Source organism: Alosa alosa, chromosome 21 (assembly GCF_017589495.1).
Source record: "Alosa alosa isolate M-15738 ecotype Scorff River chromosome 21, AALO_Geno_1.1, whole genome shotgun sequence".
Taxonomy (NCBI): Eukaryota; Metazoa; Chordata; class Actinopteri; order Clupeiformes; family Clupeidae; genus Alosa; species Alosa alosa.
Window position 1 is genome coordinate 19,194,851 of NC_063209.1, and position 20,834 is coordinate 19,215,684.

A 20,834-nucleotide genomic window follows, 5' to 3' on the forward strand; every position below is an offset into this window, starting at 1 on the left:
AAAAAAAGCTTAAAAAGGAGAAACTAATAAAAAGTCTGATGCAAACATAGAGGACGTTTAAAATGACTTATAGCCGACTGGAGAACATGATGGAGATGTTGGGGAAGGGCCAAGATGCAGCGGTTTTTACCCAAACCGTGTGTCAGCGTGAGCAGGGGGAAACGATGGAAAGAAAAGACAGAGAGAAGAAAGAGCGAGCGAGAGAGAGGGAGAGAGAGAGAGAGGGAGAGAGAGGGAGGGAGAGGGAGAGAGAGAGAAAGAGAGAGAGAGAGAGAGAGAGAGAGAGGGAGAGAGAGAAAGAGAGAGAGGCAGAGAGGGAGGGAGAGGGAGAGATAGAGAAAGAGAGAGAGAGAGGCAGAGAGGGAGGGAGAGGGAGAGAGAGAGAGAGAGAGAGGGAGAGATAAAGAAAGAGAGAGAGAGAGAGAGAGAGAAAAGAGAGAGGCAGAGAGAGAGAGAGAGAAAGAGAGAGGCAGAGAGAGAGAGAGAGAGAGAGAGAGGGGGGAGAGGGAGAGATAGAGAAAGAGAGAGAGAGAGAGAGAGAGAGGCAGAGAGAGAGAGAGAGAGTCTTATCTATCGTATGTTCTGTATTGTATTGTTTGATGTCCTGCTTTGGCAATGCAAAGAAATATTTGTCATGCCAATAAAGCTACCTTGAATTGAATTGAATTTAATTGAGAGAGAGAGAGAGAGAGAGAGAGAGAAAGAGAGTTAAAGACAAAGGATGGGACACACACACACAAATGACCCAACAACCAATTGTCCTTTTGTTTAGCTTATTTTCATGTATTTATCCTTGTTTTGTTTATATATTTTCTTTCTATAAATGCCATTTGCAATAGTGTACACTACACAGCAAGCTAAAGTCAATAAACAACATTTCAGTGAACTGAATAAAAGTCAGCTGTTCTCTCTCTCTCTGTGCAAAGAGAGATAGATAGACTAATAGAAAGGTGGAGAGAAATAGAAAGAGAGAGAGAGAGAGACAGAGGGGGAGAGGTGGAGGAATGGTGCCAAGTAATGAGGGGTCAGTCAGGCTGTCAGTGAGGGGCCAGACTGAGCCGGCTGGGATTTCAGCGCTAACTCCATCGGGGGAGTCACAGGCCTGGGGGAATCGTCTCTGTGGCCACGCGCCAACTCGTCCCCTCTCCCAACCGCCACGGTACACAAGCGCATCACTCACACTGACACTCCGCGTCCTTGTGTGCTGTGTTGGGTCAGTCCCCGCACCATCAGGTAAAATACTCCAGTGGCAAAGATTGGTGGACGTGTGTGATACACAACACGAGTCCGGTTTACAATCCCGCCCGCCTCAGCAGCAAGGCCTAAATGGCCGAGCCTTTGGGGAAATTCAAGAGTAGTGAGAATGTAGAAGCCATCAGGCGAATGCATACGTCCTGTAATGCAGGACAGCATAAAGTTCAGACAAGCAACTGCATTTAAAAGGACTTCTTTTCACAAAGAGTGAACAATGTGGTATTTTCAAGGACTTATGGGTGCGGCTTTGCATTTCCCATACATGCAACTTGAGTTACGTCCTATACGGAGGATGAGTATGCAACAAATAATGGTTTTGACCTACTAACTGGGTCATAAGCAGCATATACTGCACACTGTCCAATATCCACTAGGATAAGACTGAGAGATTGCTACGTGTCTACTAATACAGCACAATGTTACAATCCCCTTCACTCAATCCAGCACACACGAACACACACACAAATACAACCACACACACACACACCAAACACACACAAACAAACACACACACACCACACACACAATGCCAGTGAAAGTGGGTTAGGGATGACTATGGTATCAGCTTCTACACTCAACTGACCCCATTTGTGAATAGAGAGAGGAATAATGTGGAGTGTGTGTGTGTGTGTGTGTGTGTGTGTGTATTTTATGTAATGTAATGCAATATTGTCACATTGTTAAATACTGGCCTGTTATATGTTATATGCATCAACATTCATGAAGTGGAGTGTAGCAGCTAGCCTTAAGCATAACCTCTTCAAACTTGAGATCACCCACATTTTTCCTCCGACTCTCCAAAGGAATTTCCTTGGCAGTCTTTATGACTGAGAAGTGGTCCTTGCAGACACAGCTACAAGATGTTTACATGAAACATGAGTAAAACACACATACATACCATAAGTGTACACCACAAACACTAAAACATTCAACCACACCATCAGACACAAATATACGTACAAAAAGACAAACAAAAATACAAACACTTTCACACACCCACACAAACTTGTTCTAATGGCTCTGGGACTTGATCCAAAAGCCAGGCTGCAGTCAGACTGCATAATTTCTAGCTGAAAGATGGCCAGGTGTGATAAGTGCGTACACAAAAACCTCAGCCCTGCTTCACTGAAAAGAGGATTTCAGGGGGTTTTCTAGGAGATTTAAATGGCCTTCCTTTGTCAGACCGGATTCAGCTGAAGAGACCCAAACATATTGTTGCTCTGGGCAGATACTGAATGATCTTTAGATGACCCATCCTAGATTGTTCTGACTACATAATGTATACCAAATGGCCCATGCTAATTTACAAGATGCAGACAAGACGATCCGTACCAAATGGTGCATTCTGAATGAACCATAATGGCCGATTCATACTGGATGCATGCTACATATTTAAACTAAAATGGTGTTGTGGACAGTGATACCTCATCTGTGTGAAAGTATTCTTGAGAATCGAGTAGGACATAATTCCTCTACCTTCCTGCAGAAAACCATGTCTGACTAATCCAGCTAAACTACAACTAAGCTAAAAGGCAGTTGATCCTGAGTGACTAAGCTTAATTTCCCATTTCCGAGTTAATGTTATACTAAATCATTGTACTTGTTTTGTACATTGTAAAGCGCTGTAAAGACTCACAATTGGTGTGGCTGAGCATGTGTGTGCGCGCGCGTGTGTGTGTATAAGAATGTGTGAGAGAGTGTGTGCATGTGTGTGTGAGAGTGTGTGTATGTGCGTGTGTGTGAGTGTGTTTATATGCGTGTGTGAGAGTGTGTGTATGTGTGTGCATGTTGTGTGTGTGAGAGTGTGTGTATCTGTGTGCTGTGTGTGTGAGAGTGTGTCTATGTGCGTGTGAGAGTGTTTGTGTGTCTGCGTATCTGTACAGCTGTGTGCATAAACGATGGCTAAATTAGTGAAAATGAGCTTAATCCTCTGAAGAGAGACTCAACAGCCCCAGCCTGAGACTATTGCTCCCTCCATTTCTCCCTATATCCCTCCATCCTTACATCCATCTCTCCATCCCTCCCTCCCTCCCTCCAGAAGCATAATCACACTGATAAGACCTAGCACAGGGTCCAGCTTAGCCTCTCGGCTCCTCTGTGGGTCTCCTTCCCTCAAGTCCTGAGGTGTTTATCTCTAAACAATGCCTTTGATTGTGACCCCTACATAAGTCAACCCACCACCCTCACCCACCCTACACACACACACACACACAGCCTCACTAGAACGCTCCGAAGGGACCCCTCATGAGGGGGCATGGGGCAGAAGTCAGGCGCTGTGCTTTCCCCCAAATCCTGCAGGCTTATGCTCTACCTCATGTAAAACTCTCCACTCCTCTCTCTGGCTCTAGAAATAACATGGCCACATGATGCTTTGTCGGCTCCTGCAGCATTGCAAGCATTTGTTGTGAACGTACTGAGCAGGTTTTGCCCCTTTTGCTAGTTGTGGGTTAGACTCCAGGGGTTATGTGAATGGAAGTGAGTGTGTGTGTCTGAGTGTGTGGTGGGTGAAGTTGTGTGTGCTGCTGTTTACGAGCACCGCTCATTGACGGGACTTGGATTTGTAAACTCCTTCTGGGAGGGCGAATTAACAGATGACTCAATTTAACATAAACCAAAAAGGACCAACTTGAAACTGAATCCATCTGCAAAGATGTATGGGAGTCCAACAAAAAAACAGGAGAGCCTTCACATCTCCTTTCATTGGGCACAGTTTTTTTTTAAGTCTGTAAACAGTATTGTAAACATTGCGTTAATGACGTCTTTAAACAAATGCAAGCTCATGAAGGATTTTTACAGACTTGGAGAGACAAAACCGCTCGATAATACACGGAGTGAAAAAACCTTGGCACAACTCTACACCACCAGTCAGCTTTAACCAATGCCAACCCTTTGTCATTCTTTGAAACTATATTCATTTACCATAATGGCCACATCATTTAACCTCTGACCCCGCAGGTTGCTAGGAGACGTAAAAGACCCTCGAACCATTGCAGGACTTGGCACCACACACTGTGAGGCCATTCAGCCTTTCTCCCTTTTTATCCTTAAGGGGGAGGGGCCTAAGTAGGCGCACAATGACCGTTGTCAAGCGGCCTTGCATACATTTGGAGCTGGTTGGGTGTCCAGTGTACCCATCCGTAAATGAGCCACAATTCAATCGTCGTTGATTCTCTGCACACTTTTAACTGAAGTCAAAGTGAAAAAAAAGTATTTAAAAAAAGACTGAAAAGCTGAATTTCCCCTGGGGATCAATAAAGTATCTATCTATCTATCTATCTGGGGGTTCAGGCATTCTCTGGGATTTACACAGCAATCTACCTCAGTTTTTTTTTTTTTTTGTTAAAAAGAAAAGAATAAAGTACTGTACATTCGAGGAGGTAGCCTGTCCCTCATTACTGGCCACTTATGAGGGTTGCTGCTGGTCACTAATCCCTCACTGATAGATCAGTCCTCACTCCCCCTGCGCGCCATCGCTCATTAACTAATGTTGCTGTGGAGGAGGAGTGTGCCACGCGTTAATGAACCGCACTAGTATGATGAGAAGCAGACCTCGCTCCAACAGACCAGGTCCTCCTCCGCAGTGCTCACACATCTCAGCACTCTACAACTCTCGCCGTGTGGAAGCAGCTCTTACAAATTTCATCGCCACATAGACATAAACGTCCTACCATCCATCAGTGGGTTTCGTTCACCAGATCATCACCATAGAAACTTTCCACCTTAACGATAGGTAGTAAATCTGATTTCTTTGCATTCTGTTGACTTGATTGTCATGAATATTAAGCTACCAGGCAGTCTAAAGCAAATCCTTAGAAATGCCCGTGCAGGTCTGTGTTGAGAAGTAGAAAAGTTGGACGGGTGGATTAAAAAGGTTTGTTTCAGCCTCAGCTGAGTTTGAATTGTTTCAGACTCAGCTGAGCAAGCGTCCTATAGTCTGCTTAAGCTGTGGCAAATCATCTGCAGAATAGAGGACCAAGCCTGGGCTGGCTTACATTCTGAATGGTGCATCTGTTTTTGGCACCTTCAGATGCTGATGATGAGGAGAATCGGACTCACCTGTTGCCATGTATCCTCGTGGCGAATGGGCGATGAATGCTGGGGGGTATCGCTTGTGGAGCCGGTAGTCTTTCTCGCTTCGCGAACGGACACGTTCAGAGCCCCGATCTGAAAAGTCAGAGCTCGGCCAGGCTCGGCGCAGTGTGGTGCTGCGCGTTTTCTTCATGCCGATGTCCGACAGAGGCAGACTGTCTAGCCACCTCTCAGGACTTCCGTCCACAACCGCCCCCCCCGCCTCCTTCCCACTAAGAGCACTCCTCTACCTCAGACCCTGAAGCATGGTGAACACAAACACAAACGGTCACCTCCACTGGCTCTTCTGTCCACGCAGACAAAACACCCACACAAGCACAAACCTTTACGCTCACGTGAGGATTGGCAAATCTCCACGTTATCAAAAAAAAAACAACTGAAAAACCCACCCACGTAGATGGGTGAAAAAAAGCAGGAGTACCGCCTAAGCTCCTGACAGCGACAGCCCTGCTAGATCCTCTCGATTTCCCGAAAGTGATCCCACGGCAGATGTGCCCGGCGACCCATTACCCCGTGCAGTTAATCCAGGCTTACGGTCTTCCAGATCCACATGAGAGCACTCCGGCTTCCGCACAGAAAGTGGCTTCCCAGGCTTGGGAACGTGAGAAGGGGTGGTGGAAGCAAGCGGGAAATGAGGGAGGGATGTTCGGGTGAGCGGGCTTGGAGGAGGAGGGGGTGGGGGTGGGGGGCTTGGTTTGGCTTGGTTGGGGGTTGGGTGGGGTGGGTAGCTGATGGGGGCCAAGGGAAAGCAAAAGGGTGGGGGGGCGGCTGGGGGTTGGTTGTGTGTTGGAGCAAGATGAGATTTTGCAGCGTGAGAGACCCCCGAATTCAAACAATAGCTCAATTGAGCTCCAGATCGCTCCACTAACCACGATTCACAGACACAAAAGAACCCCCCCTGTCTCCCCAACAAAAAAAAATTGGATTTTAAACTCCCAAGCACTGTTGAGGAGAGTGGTGATGTCACAGCTTGCGAATCGGAAGATGTCCGAGAGTCCCGGTCATGGTGTGCTGAGGGAGGGGAATACGAGAGCACGAAAGCAAACAAACAGAGATATTCCCACCTTGCATGTTTCCCAAACAAATCACGCAAGGCTGTGATGAAAAACAAATCACGCAAGGCTCTGACGAAAGACACGCAAGGCTCTGACGGAAAAAGTAAAAGTCTTTGTAGGCAGCAGACTGCATATGGTGGCTTTCTAACACAGCTTCAGGAAAAGTGCATCTGCAAGTATTCTCCAGGCTGAGGACACCCAAAAAGTCAAGGCTCCATGCTGGGAGTCAAGGAGTGAAATCAGTCTTCCTTTTCTAGTTGTTGTCAGATTCTACTGCTTAACTGTTAGTGTAGATTTTTTTTTTGTCTTCCACGTCTCCTCCTCTTGTGATCCAGCACACGGTCAGAAAAGCAGACAGGCAAGAAAGGTAGAGAGGGAGAAGGAGAGAGAGAAGGAAGGGAACAGAACGAGACGGAGATGCTGTCTCGTGTTAGACTTGCTGATTCTGTCTTCTGTCAAGATCTCTCAGTGCAAAACAACCTGAGGGCTTACCCTCTCTATCTCTGGCTGAAAGCCCGACCTATAGGAAAGAGGCAGTCCCTTTAAATACAAAAGTTGTGGTATCTAGTTACTGACAACCTCTTCACTTGCCCGAAAGCTGAAAAGCTGGAACAAGAGCCAGATCCTTTTATCAGCCTTCAAAATGGACAGAGTCCTGCAGGCGCCTTGTCGGTCATTTGGCACGTTTTTCCTTTGCAGAGGGCAGGAGGGCAGTTTACGAAATCCCTCATTCTCCCCGGTCTGAGTGTCATCCGCCAAAATCACAGCAGATCCCCCCTCTCTCTTTCGATGCAGTCGTCCGCTAGCCAGCTGCATTAGAAATTCCACTGGAATGCAATTAAAAGTGCCCCCTCCATAACAGCGGGAGCGGAAACCACTGAGCAAAAACCTACGGAGTACCGCCACTCTTACTCCCTCTTGTTTATTTCTCTCTCTCTTCCTTTCTCTCTCTGCTATCCTCTGTGCTCCTACTCTGGGCACGTTTGCAAAAGCTTGCCCTCTGCAGGCGAGAGTCAATATGTGCAGCTGCTCCACACCTTGCAGACAGCTGAGTGCAGCCTCTCAGCTCATGGTGTGGGGTGCTGGGGGGAGGGAGGGAGGGATGCATGGCTGTTTTTCACTCCCCGTTGCTGAAACACTGAATTATTTACCCAGCGCCACATTTGGGGAATATGCTTAGAAAGGGAAATGGCTGTGGAAGAGATATTTGCCACATCGATTTAGCAGCCAAGTGAACTGGTTTAAGATAAGCCTCAAATGTGCTCACAAATGTGTGTGTGTGCGCTGTCTATGAACACAGCCCGAGAGGCACTTGGAAATGTTTCAAATTAGACTGGGGGGAAGTTGTGCGACTGCTGACCTGAATCCATTTGAGTGACGTAGGGTGTAATCAATGGAGCCTCTAGACCAACATGTACACACACCCACAATCCACACACACACACTTTTCGCAAACATTCATTATTGATGGATAAGTGTGTGCGTGTGCAAGCTATTCATGTATGTTGGACATTAATTATTGGACACTTTGAGAGTGATGGACTTGTTTTGGGGGGTGAAGGGGGTACATATCTTCTGCTGAATATTACTGAACTTATTTGAAGTCTTCTCGGACTGATCATTTATCATGGTGGGAGGGCTTTTTTCCCGTTCTATCCAGCTGAGTGAACAGCCAGAAAGTAATGTTTTTCCAATGAGGGAAACGTCAAAGGTCAGTGTGCCATAATAATGGAGCACCCCCCCCCCGCCCCAAACCCTCCCTGCCAGTTTTTCACATAATTTCCTCCTCTGTGACCACTTCAACTAATGCTGATGGTACACCAAGCAACATTCTTGAGAATTACCAACTCAAATGAAATAAATATAATTACTAGTAAGCATAGTTTACTAAGTTACTTAAGTTTTTCAAAAATTTAAACGGACTGTTTTCAGAGTGACAAATTACTGGTAACAATAATTTATTATTTTACTTGGTTGAAATAGTGGTTCACCGTATCATCAGCCTACACACACCTTTACATACTAATGTCATTTCTATCTACTCCAAGTGAGAACAAATTGCTAAGCATTGTCAAAAGTCAAGGAGTCGAGGGCAGTTACAAACCCCCTCTGAGAGACAGATAGCAATGAAAGAGATGTACTCCCTTCCTTTCCCACTAGCTGCAGTAATCGCTGATGGCAATATTAGTGGAGGCCTTGAAGAGGGAAGCGAAAACAAGTGACACACACCAGATCCCCAACAGAAAAGTTTTCTTTTTGATTATACTGGTGCAAGACAACGTCAATTTGTATCACGTATGTTTTCTAAGTCATGGGTCGAAGCTGAGGCTATGCAGACATGCAGTTTTGAATTACAATCCTTTGTAATGAGACCCTGCTGAACTTCAGGGAAGCGGAACCTGTTGTGGGTCAATGTCATTTGGCTAAGCTCCAGTGGCATTGGGGCAACTGCACCAAGAGCTATGGCTTGAAAGAGGAAAACTGGCATGACAGCAGACTGCATTCGCTGCGTGAAAAAACTTAAGATTTCTGAAAAACGTTCTTATAGCTCTGTGACGTTTTAGCCATTATATGCTGGTCAAACACTGTCTCTACAACCCCTCAATTGTGTTAAGATACATTTCTAAACCCCCCAAAGTTCCAGCACAACCATTCATGACCTACACTTGGTTTTAAAATGTGTATGGAATGTTCAGTTCAGTGGTTTCACAGTGCTGTTTAAACCTGTAATCAAGTTGCACAGCTTGCTTATCATGTATTGTCTGATTTGCTAATGTCTCCTTTTGGGGGACACATCAGGACGCCACTAGTGTTTACACTACAGAAACGTGTGGTAAAGTATGTCCCTTTTGGGGGACACGTTAGGACGCCATTAGCGTTTATACTACAGAAACGTGTGGTAAAGTATGTCCCAAACTGTACAAGTTGAGTGCCTGATTCACAATACATGTTGGTGGTCGTTTACACTTAATGCTGTCCATTTGTGCGCAGATCACCCAAGACACATTCTAAAAACCAAGTGTAAACACGGTCTAAGGCCCCAGATACAACTGACTCTAAGGCTTCAGCAGCTGCCTATAACCCCCCATAGCACCCCACCACCACACACACACACATCCATCCAGCCGCTGACTGCTTTCCACAGCCCAGACTGGTATTCTCTGTTGGGTGCTTTCACTGGAACACACCCCATATATTCCAGCAGTAACTGTCGTGACTTTTATTGACATATATCCTTTAGTTTATATATATTTTATGTAGTATCTTTATTCTGTGTAATATCACTGTTTTGTGAAACTGAACTCTGTAGTATGTTCAGTGTGGGGGAAAGGAAGACTGGTTTAAGGGAAAGAGCAGATGGCTGACAGGGTCATCAATAAGGTTTGGCGCCAGGAAATGTGATCAAAACCTAAAGAATGGGGGAATAACAGGATGAGAGGGCAAAGGTGAAGTACCATTACTTGGTCAGTTATCTGTAAACAAAGAGGGTCTTGTCTGGGATGACTTGAAGGGGTATAAAGGCTGGACAACAGCCAGAGGATGTTAGCTTACTGAGCTTACTTTGCTCACTTTGCTCACTGCTCACTTTCTTACTTCACTTACTTGCTTGCTTCACTAACTAATGCTCCGGAGTGCATTAAAGCCATCATCTGCAGTATACATCCACGGTGTGCGGACTTCTTTTGATGTTGTATTATTTAATGTGGATTTGACACCACATAATTGGCCAGCCAGCCAGGAGTTGGAAAGGACAATATTTAGGCATCATCTCAGAGTCCAGGGTTTGGTCAGGGAGAGGCTGATGCAACTTAAACTAAGGTGAGCAACTTTTGCTTAATAGCAGCTAGACTCCTCTGATCAGGCTGTACACTGAGTTATGAATACTTGTCTAAAACGTCCTCCAGTCAAAGAATCTTGCTAAAACAAAGACCAAGGGATTAATACTGCAGATTATGGTAAGCATTTGTGTGTACACTAATGGAAATGATTTTGCATGTGGAAAATCAAAAGAAATCAGAAGTTCTGCATGTGGAGAACTAGGCAAATTCCTGCATGTGAAGGAATACTATAGCCATATCAAAGAAGTTTTGCATGGGGAAAACTTAAAGTTCTGCATGTGGAGAACTAACTCAATTCCTGCATGAGAAGGAATGAGAGAGATAAAAGTAACAGTTTTGCATGTGGAAAACTGAAAGGTCTGCATGTGGAGACCTCAGGTCTGCATGTGAAGACCTCATTTCCTGCATGTGGAGGAAATAATACTAACAAGTTGAGTACAGCTGATATCAGGTCTGAATAAGTTGAAGTTGAAACACTCCAAGAGCGAGTGGATGGCCAAGTAAGGCACCTGGTGCCCGGAATAATGTTTAATAATGTTGTGTAAAAGTTGTGGATGTAAAGCTAAAAGAGAATACAAAGAAGTGTTACTTGATTTTTAGTATATGTGGCTGGTAGAATTAGAAGTCCATGGCAGAGCATTGGTAAAAGACGTCATATATTTGCATTACGTGTGATTAAGGAGAAGAGGCTGTGTGTATGTGTGTGTGTGTGATACCAGGCAGAGGAGCTGCTGGTTGAAATAGGAAAAGGTGGGGGCTTGTGTAAACAGAGCAAAGGTCTGCTGGGGACAAAGGATGTAGGTCTGAGATGGTTAAGGCATGTTGAACTGGGAAATATTGGAAAATATTTCACTTTGAAAGATTTTTGGGGAATGTTTAATACTGCAAAGTGTTGGGTTGAATGTTTTGGTCTTCCATGATCAAAATATTAGAAATGGTTGATAATGAGAATGTTGTAGTGGGAAAATGGTTTTGAAAGGTTGGTAACGCCAGAACAGAATGGTTCTGAATTACAGTGGGCAGTTGTCTGCAGAAGTGGAGTGCTGCTTGCTGAGAATATAATATTGCCATAATAGATGGGCAAGGCAAAAGAGGAATAGCTTCATTGCTTGACACTGAGGCTGTCATAGTCACTTTGACCTTTTAAAAATTGAATTGGCAATAATGAGGGATACAGAAACAGTTCTGCTAGTTTTGATTTTCTTTAAAATACTCTACATGTTCTATGTTAAAAGGTTTTCATGATACTCTATAAAAGGCAATGATATTAATGTTTACATACTTTAGTCATATAGCTTACGTGTATAAATAATTCACTATGGTAGTAGTCCTATAATGTATAGTGTATTGGTTGGTTAAGCTAGTCTCTTTAGGTTTCTGTTATGCTTAAAAGGTCATTTCAAGTTAGCCTTGTTTATAATAAGAGTATTATTACAAGTTAGAGAGAGTTAGTGGGAAAAATCACATCTGTGCTATGCTGTGGATGAGTAGGCCTACTGACAGATGCATAAGTAGGCCCGTCATGGTTAAATATAGAGTTTTAAGATCCAGGATTTGGGATGAAGGCTGATGGCGGTTCCAGGTGTTGGATAAGTGTTGTTGTGTCCAGTGTTGACTAAGATATATTATGTATAAAGTAGTAGTATGTTGACAATTGATAGGTTATATTAGTGGTAGCCTACTAATGATATACAATATATTAGCTTATCAGTAGGTGGTAGGTTCAACTGTTAAATTAGCATTGTTAAGGATATGATAATTATGATAGTAGTATTAATAATAGGTCTAAATTAAATAGCTTAGCTATTAGCATGACTAGGCTAGGTTTGCATAGTATTATTAGGCTCAGATAGCTGTTGGCATTATTAGGCTAAAGCTGGGTCAGCAACTGGCATTACTACACTGGATAGCAGTATTGAAGTTAATTTGGTTCATGGTAACATTGTTTAAGCTTAGGTATGCTTTAGAAAGATTTTGTGATGGATTATAGTTCATGGAGGACCACAATGTTATTGGGGGAAAATAATTGAATTTAAGACTCCTTTGGATAATGTTCTAGACATATACAGGAACTCCATAAGGTTTATCAATAACTCACATTGCAGTTATATGTCTGGTGTATTGTGGTATGTGTGTCATGAGTATGTGTGTTATGAGTGAACACCTTGTGGTGTTATGGGTGTTAATATACAATAAGATCAGGTATTGTTTCCATGTACATTTACAGTTAAAGGTACAGGTGACTGTTTAGCTCTGAAGAGGTGGTTTGGGCAAGGTAATTTGGTTTTAGAGCTGTCCTGCTATGTGGAAAAGGTTTATGGCTATAGGCTATGGTTATAGCCTTCCCACATAGTCCTGTTTTTGTTAAGAGTTGGAAAAGGGTTTTGTATTGTCCACATCACTGGTTGCATAAGCCAAGATCAACTGACATATGATAATAATCAAAAAAATGGTAAATAACGGCGACACTGAAAAAGACTGACTCTGACTGACTTAAAACGTTTTGGATTACTACTTTATATTTAATAATCTAGATGATGGGGATATTGATGGTTTCAGAAGACCTCTGGGGATATTTAGTTTCTACCTGTCAAATGGTTTGAAGAATCATATGGTATAAGGCAGCAATTGTTGTTAGCACTGGGGGGTTATTTGATGGAAAGTGGTGCTAAGCTGCTTGGCCCTAGAGTATCATTTGTTATTTGCATAGCTATATTATAATTTAGATAATACTGTTATAATTAAGTGGTTATAGGGTTATATGGGGTGTTAGTTAATTTGCTGTTGGGGGTTTTATAGGAGCTCAGTACAGAGGGAACTGCGTAGTGACTCCCTTAGCAAAATTAGTTTGTGAAATGTACTGTGGGTCTATTTATTTCTACCTAAGAATATGCATAGCTTAAAGTTTTTGTGTAAAAATCATAGAAATGGGAAACTGATTTATACTTGGTATACATAAGAGTTTTAAGTATATCTAGCCTACACTTATACTTAGATTTATACTTAGAGACTGTATATGTAGTATAGTATATTTCTACTGAAGGAAAGGTTTAAGGATACTTATTTACCTATAGCTAGAGGTTGGATAGATAGATGGATGTTTTAGTAATCCCCAAGGGGAAATTCAAGAATGAATGTTGAATGTTAAGAGGAGGTATGATAAAGTTAATTTCATAAAATTAATTTAGTAAATTTTAATATTACCCTTTTGATAAAGTTACAGTGCTAAAGGATATTAAAATGCATGGAGACAATTAACAGGAAGTATGTTTTGGTGGTGAGGAATGGCATAATATATTAGACCATTCACTTTGGAATGCAGCATATGGACAGGAAGAGCTTCAAAGTTATAGAATTAGATAAGATAATTACTCTAGTAATGTTTAGAGAAACTGGGTAAGCTGACTAATGGTAAAGGGAATGCCATGGTCAACCAAGTAAGTATGGAAATTTGATAGTCACCTATAAGGTAATAAGTAGTGTTACAGAAACCCCAGGCTAAAGTAAAATGACTTAGTGTAAAGTGCAATTCCCCATTCTGATAGTTAAAGAGACCAAAAGGGATCAGTTGGTAAACACTACAATGAAAAAGTGTTGCAGAAAAGTGGTTGAGAGAATGAGGAAATATACAGATTTATGGCCTATACAAGAATTAATGGATTTAGCACTGTTACAAAGGTCAGGGATTACATGAAAATTGACACAATAGTGGAGCTATAAGAAGAATAGGTCAGTCATAGTGGAAATAGTAGAAGAAAGAGGTATTTAAAATGCTCAAAAACATATTGACATCTTGATAGATTAATACAATAGGAGATAAGAGGCAGAAGTAAGGAGATGACTTGGGAGTGAGTGACCATGACTGTAGGAATAATAATAGATGCAGATGTTATAGGAAGATATAAGGGATAAAATGTACAGTTAATGGTAAATTACAAAAGGGCAAGATAAAGTAGATGATAGATAGAGAGTAATCTAGTAAATACTACAAGCTGCCTGCAGCATGATTTCCTCATTCCCTCCAGCTAAACAGTAAATGTAATGCTGCCTCTTATATCTAAGGGGGGAAAGGCTCATTACCAGCCGTGTGAGGACATGCTGATGTGCAGGGGTTAATCCAAGTACTCCCTGTCCTGACTGAGTTCTGAGCAAGTTCAGCACAACAGTGCTAAGCGACAAACTGAAAATAGACAAGGACTCTGAGGCCTTTGTTAAGGCAACAGTGGCAAGCTGGAGAGCAAAGAGGGAACTTGGAAGTGCAATGGAAGCGCTTGCAGCATCAAAAAGACAATACAGGCACCTATGGTGACCTAAGGCTTCAGGTCTGGGGAAACCAGTAGCAGCACCATCCTCAACACTATGGCAGTAGGAGCAACCATCACAGGTGTTCCCAAACCTGTCAGTCTACTGGCCTATGGATACCTATTATAGTGGGCACAGTCAAGCCCATGGCAGCCACAATCTCCACGTCAGTGGGGTGGAGACTAAGACAAGATGGGAATAACTAAGGCAGAGTGAGAGGCAATTACAGAGGAGGCATCATGTGAGAATGGACATCTGAATCAAGACAATCATCAGTTTGTTTTGACTGTCAAAGAAGTGGACAAAAGAAACAGGACAGGGAGAGGGAGGAGACACCCAGGCACTGAAGGATGAGCCCAACGAGCATGCCTTCCTCTTCCCTTGTGAAATAGCATAGTTTTAAGGAGGCCTAGAGAATTCTACAAGAGAAGGTGTATACCAATACTATCAAAGGGAGTTTGATGAGGAAACCATGATGAGGGACTATCTTATGGGTGAGCCCACCTGATACCCAACGATGCCCTGACTAGGTACAGAGAAGGTAGTTAAGACATCTCAGGGTAAGTAGGTAAATACTTTGTTAAGCAAATTTAAAGTATGATTACTCTTATTCTTACCTTTATTATATTTTTATTGTTATTTTGAATAGAAGTGACTACTATTTAATTAATTGTAAATGCAAATGTTTTGATCAAATTAAGTGACAAAGTGATAACACTGCTATTTTTAATGTCAAATGACACTCCATTAATTTTTCAGGATAGGTGGTGGTGTAAGTAGGTAAGACTAACTTGACTATGTCCTAGGGACTGTTACATATTAAAATATTACCTCTAGATCATGGGAGTTCCCTAGTGGTCACTCACACTCAACAAGTCTAAGGAATAGAATGATTTAGCTTTAATGGGAAAAATAAAGTTTGTAGAAATATTGAAATGATGTAATATCTGCTTTACATGTAACTAATGTGAAGCCAAAAGATCTTATGTACTATACTATGACATTTGATAAAGAAAGCAATAGATAAAATAAAGAAAGCAGAGAAATAGGATTGATAGAATAAGAAAATAGAACTAGGATTTACTAATAGTTTAGATAGCCTAGATAAAGTAGTATAGGGTTAGAATAATTAGGAATAGAGGTAAGCTTAGTTTTTGAAGAATAAAACATTATAAAAGTCTATGACATGCAGAGGAAATTGGAGTAAGGTATGTTGAAGAAATTATGAGATTACTGCATGTCCTAGAACATCTAATTAATATAGCTTACATACTAACCAGTCTTAAAGTAGTATCCCAAATTGACAATAAGTAAAATAACAATGCTTATAGGGAAATTTGTTTAATCTCTATGCAAAAAGAGAATAGATGGAATTAGGATCATCATAAGTCATTGTCAGAAGATTAAAATGTTTTATTATTTCAGAAATAGAAAAGTTGGTGGAAAGATGTTGGTCTTCATGGAAGGAATGGAGGTCCACCAACTCTATTCTGTTAATCACAGTAACAAAGGGGGGCGAACCCCTGGTAGAATGTTAAATTGTATGATTTGTTACATTTGTTACCTTGGGTTACAGATTTTTATAATTTTTCACTGTCATTATTTGATTAATGTTTTATTTGAATGTCCCTTTGGGAAAAAAAGAGTCTGCTGAATACCATAACTATAACTTTAATGGTTAGTGGCATTTATATTATACTAACCAGATACTTTCCCAACAGATACAGTACTTGATATGGTGTTTTCCTTTGCGCATATTTGGGATCTATGCGCAAGGGGGGAGTAGGAAAGAGGAATATTTTTATTGAAGGATTTTCATAGTTACAGGAAGTTATTGATGATAGTCTAACAGATGTCATGTGTATAGTCATAATATCAGGAAAGTGATAGTGTTGTCTAAACCATTAGGTCCCAGAAGGATCATAAAAACACTTAGTTATTGATTACATTGATATGCTAAAAATAAGAAACTTTGGTAGTGGTTTGTAGGGGTTTTCAGATGATAAGGGCAAATTACATGTTAAAAGGGAGAATTGCTAAAATATATGCCTCAACAGATTTAAACTGGTTTGATGCCTTACGCATTGCTTCGATGCAAATAAGGTTACAATAAAACCAGAGTAATCACTTTTTGCATTAAAGATAAAAGCTGAGAGGTCCACCAGAGGCCCACCTTTGGATCAGCTCCAAGGATAAATGAGAAATTATATGGAATAATTGTCATTAATTCACAGAACAATCTATAAGCAGGAAAAGGACTTTCAGATGGACCTACAGGAAAAGAGTCAACAACCTACAGTATACTGCCTGGGGACAGAAATGATCCTGGCAGTGGTGGGTATAGTGTTTTTGGGATGTATGCTCCTGTTCCCCTGTTGAGGGTAGACTTTCAGGCAAGGAATCCAGTGAGGAAGGGGGGACATTGTCTGAGCAACATCTGCCTGATAACAATCAGGGAATGGACAGAAAACGGCAGAGATCCCAGTCTATGACATACCACCAAACCACCAGGAAATGAGCCATTCAACTGTTTTTTCACAAGTGAGGCTGACAAAGAAGACTCAGGTAACACAGAAATTATTGACTGACAAAATCTTATCAACCACCAGGAATCTGGAATATTGGTGAATCTTCCAATATGAATGCAGTCTGTTATGTGCTTGGAGCACTAAGAGAACAGGTGGCTGCAACTTCCTGGGTAGCTATGCACAACTGGATAATGTTGGATCAGATATTAGCCAAAGGAAATGGAGTGTGTGTCAACGTAGGAGTATATTGCAGTACTTTTATTCCCATAACATAGCTATGGCAAAACTAATAATGATAGAATGCTAGTTAAGGGGGCATTAGGAGGATTAGAAATATGGCTAGCACAAATAGGAATAGTTGTAGGAATAGGTTTGCTTGTATTTGTGCTTGTTTTCTCTTTGTTTCTTCCTTGTTTGAGATCCATAGTGCTTAAAACAGTGGCTGGGAGAAATGGATCACAAATTCTACTGCTGTTGATGAATGAAGCAAATGGCAACCCTAGTGGAAGGAGATACTAGTGCCAGGACAGATGATAAGGAAATGGAAACATGACAGTGATGCCAGTGATGCCAGAACTGATGCTTCTCATAGAGGATTGGAGAAAGGAGGAAAATTAGGATACAGTATGCTGGTTGGGAGCAAAACCAGCTCTTTCATTGATGAAGTGGGATTGGGTGTGGACTCCACTCCGCCCAACAGCCAAGCCACTAATGTTCTCAGAGCATATGAGATGGAGTGCAGAACTAAGACAATGGCTTTTGTTTTTGGGAATTGCAATATTCATAACATACCTCACACTTGAAGCGCAGCATCCAACATTTGATAATACATCTGCGTTTGCATTTACACTCTGCCATCTCCGAGGAACAATCAATGGACTAAAAAATTGTGTGTAATGAGAATGAATTATTAATAGTTTGGTGTTACCCTCTTCTTTAAAAACAAAGTAATTATAGCATGTAACCTATCTTCATGTAGAAGTTTAGAATATTATAGGACTAGCTCTATCTGAAAACACCCATCAGGAATTCTGATGTGATCTGTTTGCTCATTTGATGAATGTTTGGGGATGGAAAAGCATATGTGTAGTTGAAGGAAAGTTTCTCCTTTCGCTTGTTGAAAACAAGTGTTGCTGTACAAACAGGACAGTAGAAGAGTTTCCCTTATGAAGGTTTTTTCCTCTAAAAACAAGAAAAAAAGAGGTTTTCCCTTAAGGGTTTTCGCTTCCACCGAGAGGATTTGAAACTTGCCATTCTATTTGATAATAACACTACACTATTGGATTTGATTTAAGTGAGGGTTGGTTCAAGGGTGTAATAACAGTACTAATATAAGTGTTTTATGTTTAGCAGTGGTATTGGGGACAATTGCTTAATGTCATAGTTGCTGCTGAGTTAACTGGTTTGCTTAGCTGACTGTTTGTAGTGTGACTCAGCTTAGCAGCAGTATTTTCTTGATAGTAGGGGATGTGTTAAAATAGTGATAAATGTTTGATATTGCTGCATAAGTGAGCACTTCATGCTCAAAGGGGGGAATGTCGTGACTTTTATTGACATATATCCTTTAGTTTATATATATTTTATGTAGTATCTTTATTCTGTGTAATATCACTGTTTTGTGAAACTGAACTCTGTAGTATGTTCAGTGTGGGGGAAAGGAAGACTGGTTTAAGGGAAAGAGCAGATGGCTGACAGGGTCATCAATAAGGTTTGGCGCCAGGAAATGTGATCAAAACCTAAAGAATGGGGGAATAACAGGATGAGAGGGCAAAGGTGAAGTACCATTACTTGGTCAGTTATCTGTAAACAAAGAGGGTCTTGTCTGGGATGACTTGAAGGGGTATAAAGGCTGGACAACAGCCAGAGGATGTTAGCTTACTGAGCTTACTTTGCTCACTTTGCTCACTGCTCACTTTCTTACTTCACTTACTTGCTTGCTTCACTAACTAATGCTCCGGAGTGCATTAAAGCCATCATCTGCAGTATACATCCACGGTGTGCGGACTTCTTTTGATGTTGTATTATTTAATGTGGATTTGACACCACATAACTTCATGCCTTGCACTCTCCGAACGGTTCATATTCCTCATGCTCCTCTTCTCCTGCGTTTCCTCCCCACCATCCTGCCCAGAGTGAGGTATCCCCCCCCCCGTCGTACCCCCTTGTGCCTCCTCATTGGGCTCAGGCTCGTATTTCCTGTCCCAGTTATGGCTCATATTTCTGCCCGTGTTATGTCAGGGCCGTCAGCGATGACAGGAATGCGGGCAGCACACATGCTTCTCCTCACGCACAGAGCTGACTGGCCGAGTAACCTCGACTGGGAGCGGCTTGGACGAGGTGTTAGGGATGTTCCTGTTCCCCCAACACCCCCCACACACACACACTTCCTCGCAATCTCCAACAATGCCACACATTTCCCCTGGTTCTAACTCAATTCAATTCTTCTTTATTCATTTATATCACTTTATTAATAGTTTATAGTCTGAAGGTTTTCCACAGAACTCCGAGCCTGAACCCCTATAAAGTAAGCACATAAATGACCCACCCAAGGAGAGATCTTATGGAGCCCATGGCAAGACTGTTTCCCTCGTGCCTTCAGCCCTTTCAGGGTTGTCCTTTTTATCACAGAATCTTGTAACAGGGACCCGTACAGACGGCAGACTTCCCAGAGGGCTTTTGCTAAACGTGTTCTGAATTATCAGCCAAAACCTTTCCCCCTGCCCCCACCCACCTCTCTCACCCACTTGCTCTTCAACCCCTATCACCAAAACCTCCAACCTCCCACCCCAACCCCTCAAAGCACACGCAGTGCCCAAGAGCAGCTGCATGCTGGGAGTCCATATCGGACGGGTTTCCACTCCAATGTGCCGGGGAGTGTTCTAAAAGAGAAAACAGCCCCCTCAAACAGCCTCCATCCTTCCTCATAACCCCTCCAAGAAAAAAAAAAAGAAAAAAACACCCAGTCCCATTCCCCAACCCCAAAACCAGACACAATCTTAGTTTAGCTCTTATTGGGCTGTGAAATGATCTCATACCCTTATGCTCCACGCGTGTTAGCACACAGTCCAAGCTGCTGTGGTGCTCCAGGGTCTGAAAGCTGAAAATGACTCTTTCTCTCTCTCTCTCTCTGGCAACTTGTTTCTGGAGGGACACTTAACTTTGTGGAGAGGTGGGTATGTCAGTCAAAACAGAGACAGGCATGTGTGGAGGCCCTAGGGCTAGGTCCCATGGAGACACAGTCACACTGTGATTTCAACACAGCATGCATGCCAAAAAACGTTTTTTCCCCTTCCGTTATAGTTTTTTGGAAACAAAACAGTAATTACAGTTCTTAAAGAAATAAATATACAGTATGTTTAAATGGCTGTGAAACCACAGTTCAGTGGCAGCAGTCCAAAGTAGAACTCAATATGCAAGAGAGTTTCCTGATTATATGGAGTCAGGGTGCACGCAGAATTTGAAATATTCAGACAGTTTCCAGAAAATCATCACTTTGCAGATAGGTCAAGCTCAACTGATTTCCAAAACACATGTGGAATAATTACTACTTTATAATGAACATATAATTCCTGAAAAAAAATATCATAATCAGCTTCCCCACCTGGCAAGCCAGAATCTATTAGCACATGATTAAAAGATACTGAAAATACTGAAGTGTGAACAGTATCACGTGAACCTGTAAAATCACAAAGGTACAAGCCAAGAAAATGTCCCAACACACACACACACACACACACGAGTTCTATCCATTTATCTAGTTTTAATGA

General features: G+C 42.1%; 1 protein-coding gene and 1 long non-coding RNA gene across 6 annotated transcripts in view; one reads left to right on the forward strand and one right to left on the reverse strand.

Moving 5' to 3' along the window:
• The window catches only part of stox2b (storkhead box 2b), a 71,245-nt gene that overhangs the window by 29,154 nt on the left and 21,257 nt on the right, over positions 1-20,834 (reverse strand). For 2 of the 5 annotated variants that reach the window (XM_048231786.1, XM_048231785.1), the window contains exon 1: positions 5,311-5,966. The exons of the other annotated variants lie outside the window; for them this stretch is intronic. In XM_048231786.1, coding sequence (XP_048087743.1) covers positions 5,311-5,476 — 166 coding nt within the window. In that variant the 5' untranslated portion in view covers positions 5,477-5,966. Of the gene's footprint in view, positions 1-5,310; positions 5,967-20,834 lie in introns of those variants that run through there. 5 annotated transcript variants of the gene reach the window in all.
• Positions 14,726-18,333, forward strand: LOC125286594. The gene is made up of 2 exons (XR_007192206.1): positions 14,726-15,099; positions 15,299-18,333. It is a non-coding gene; the product is annotated as an uncharacterized LOC125286594 (long non-coding RNA).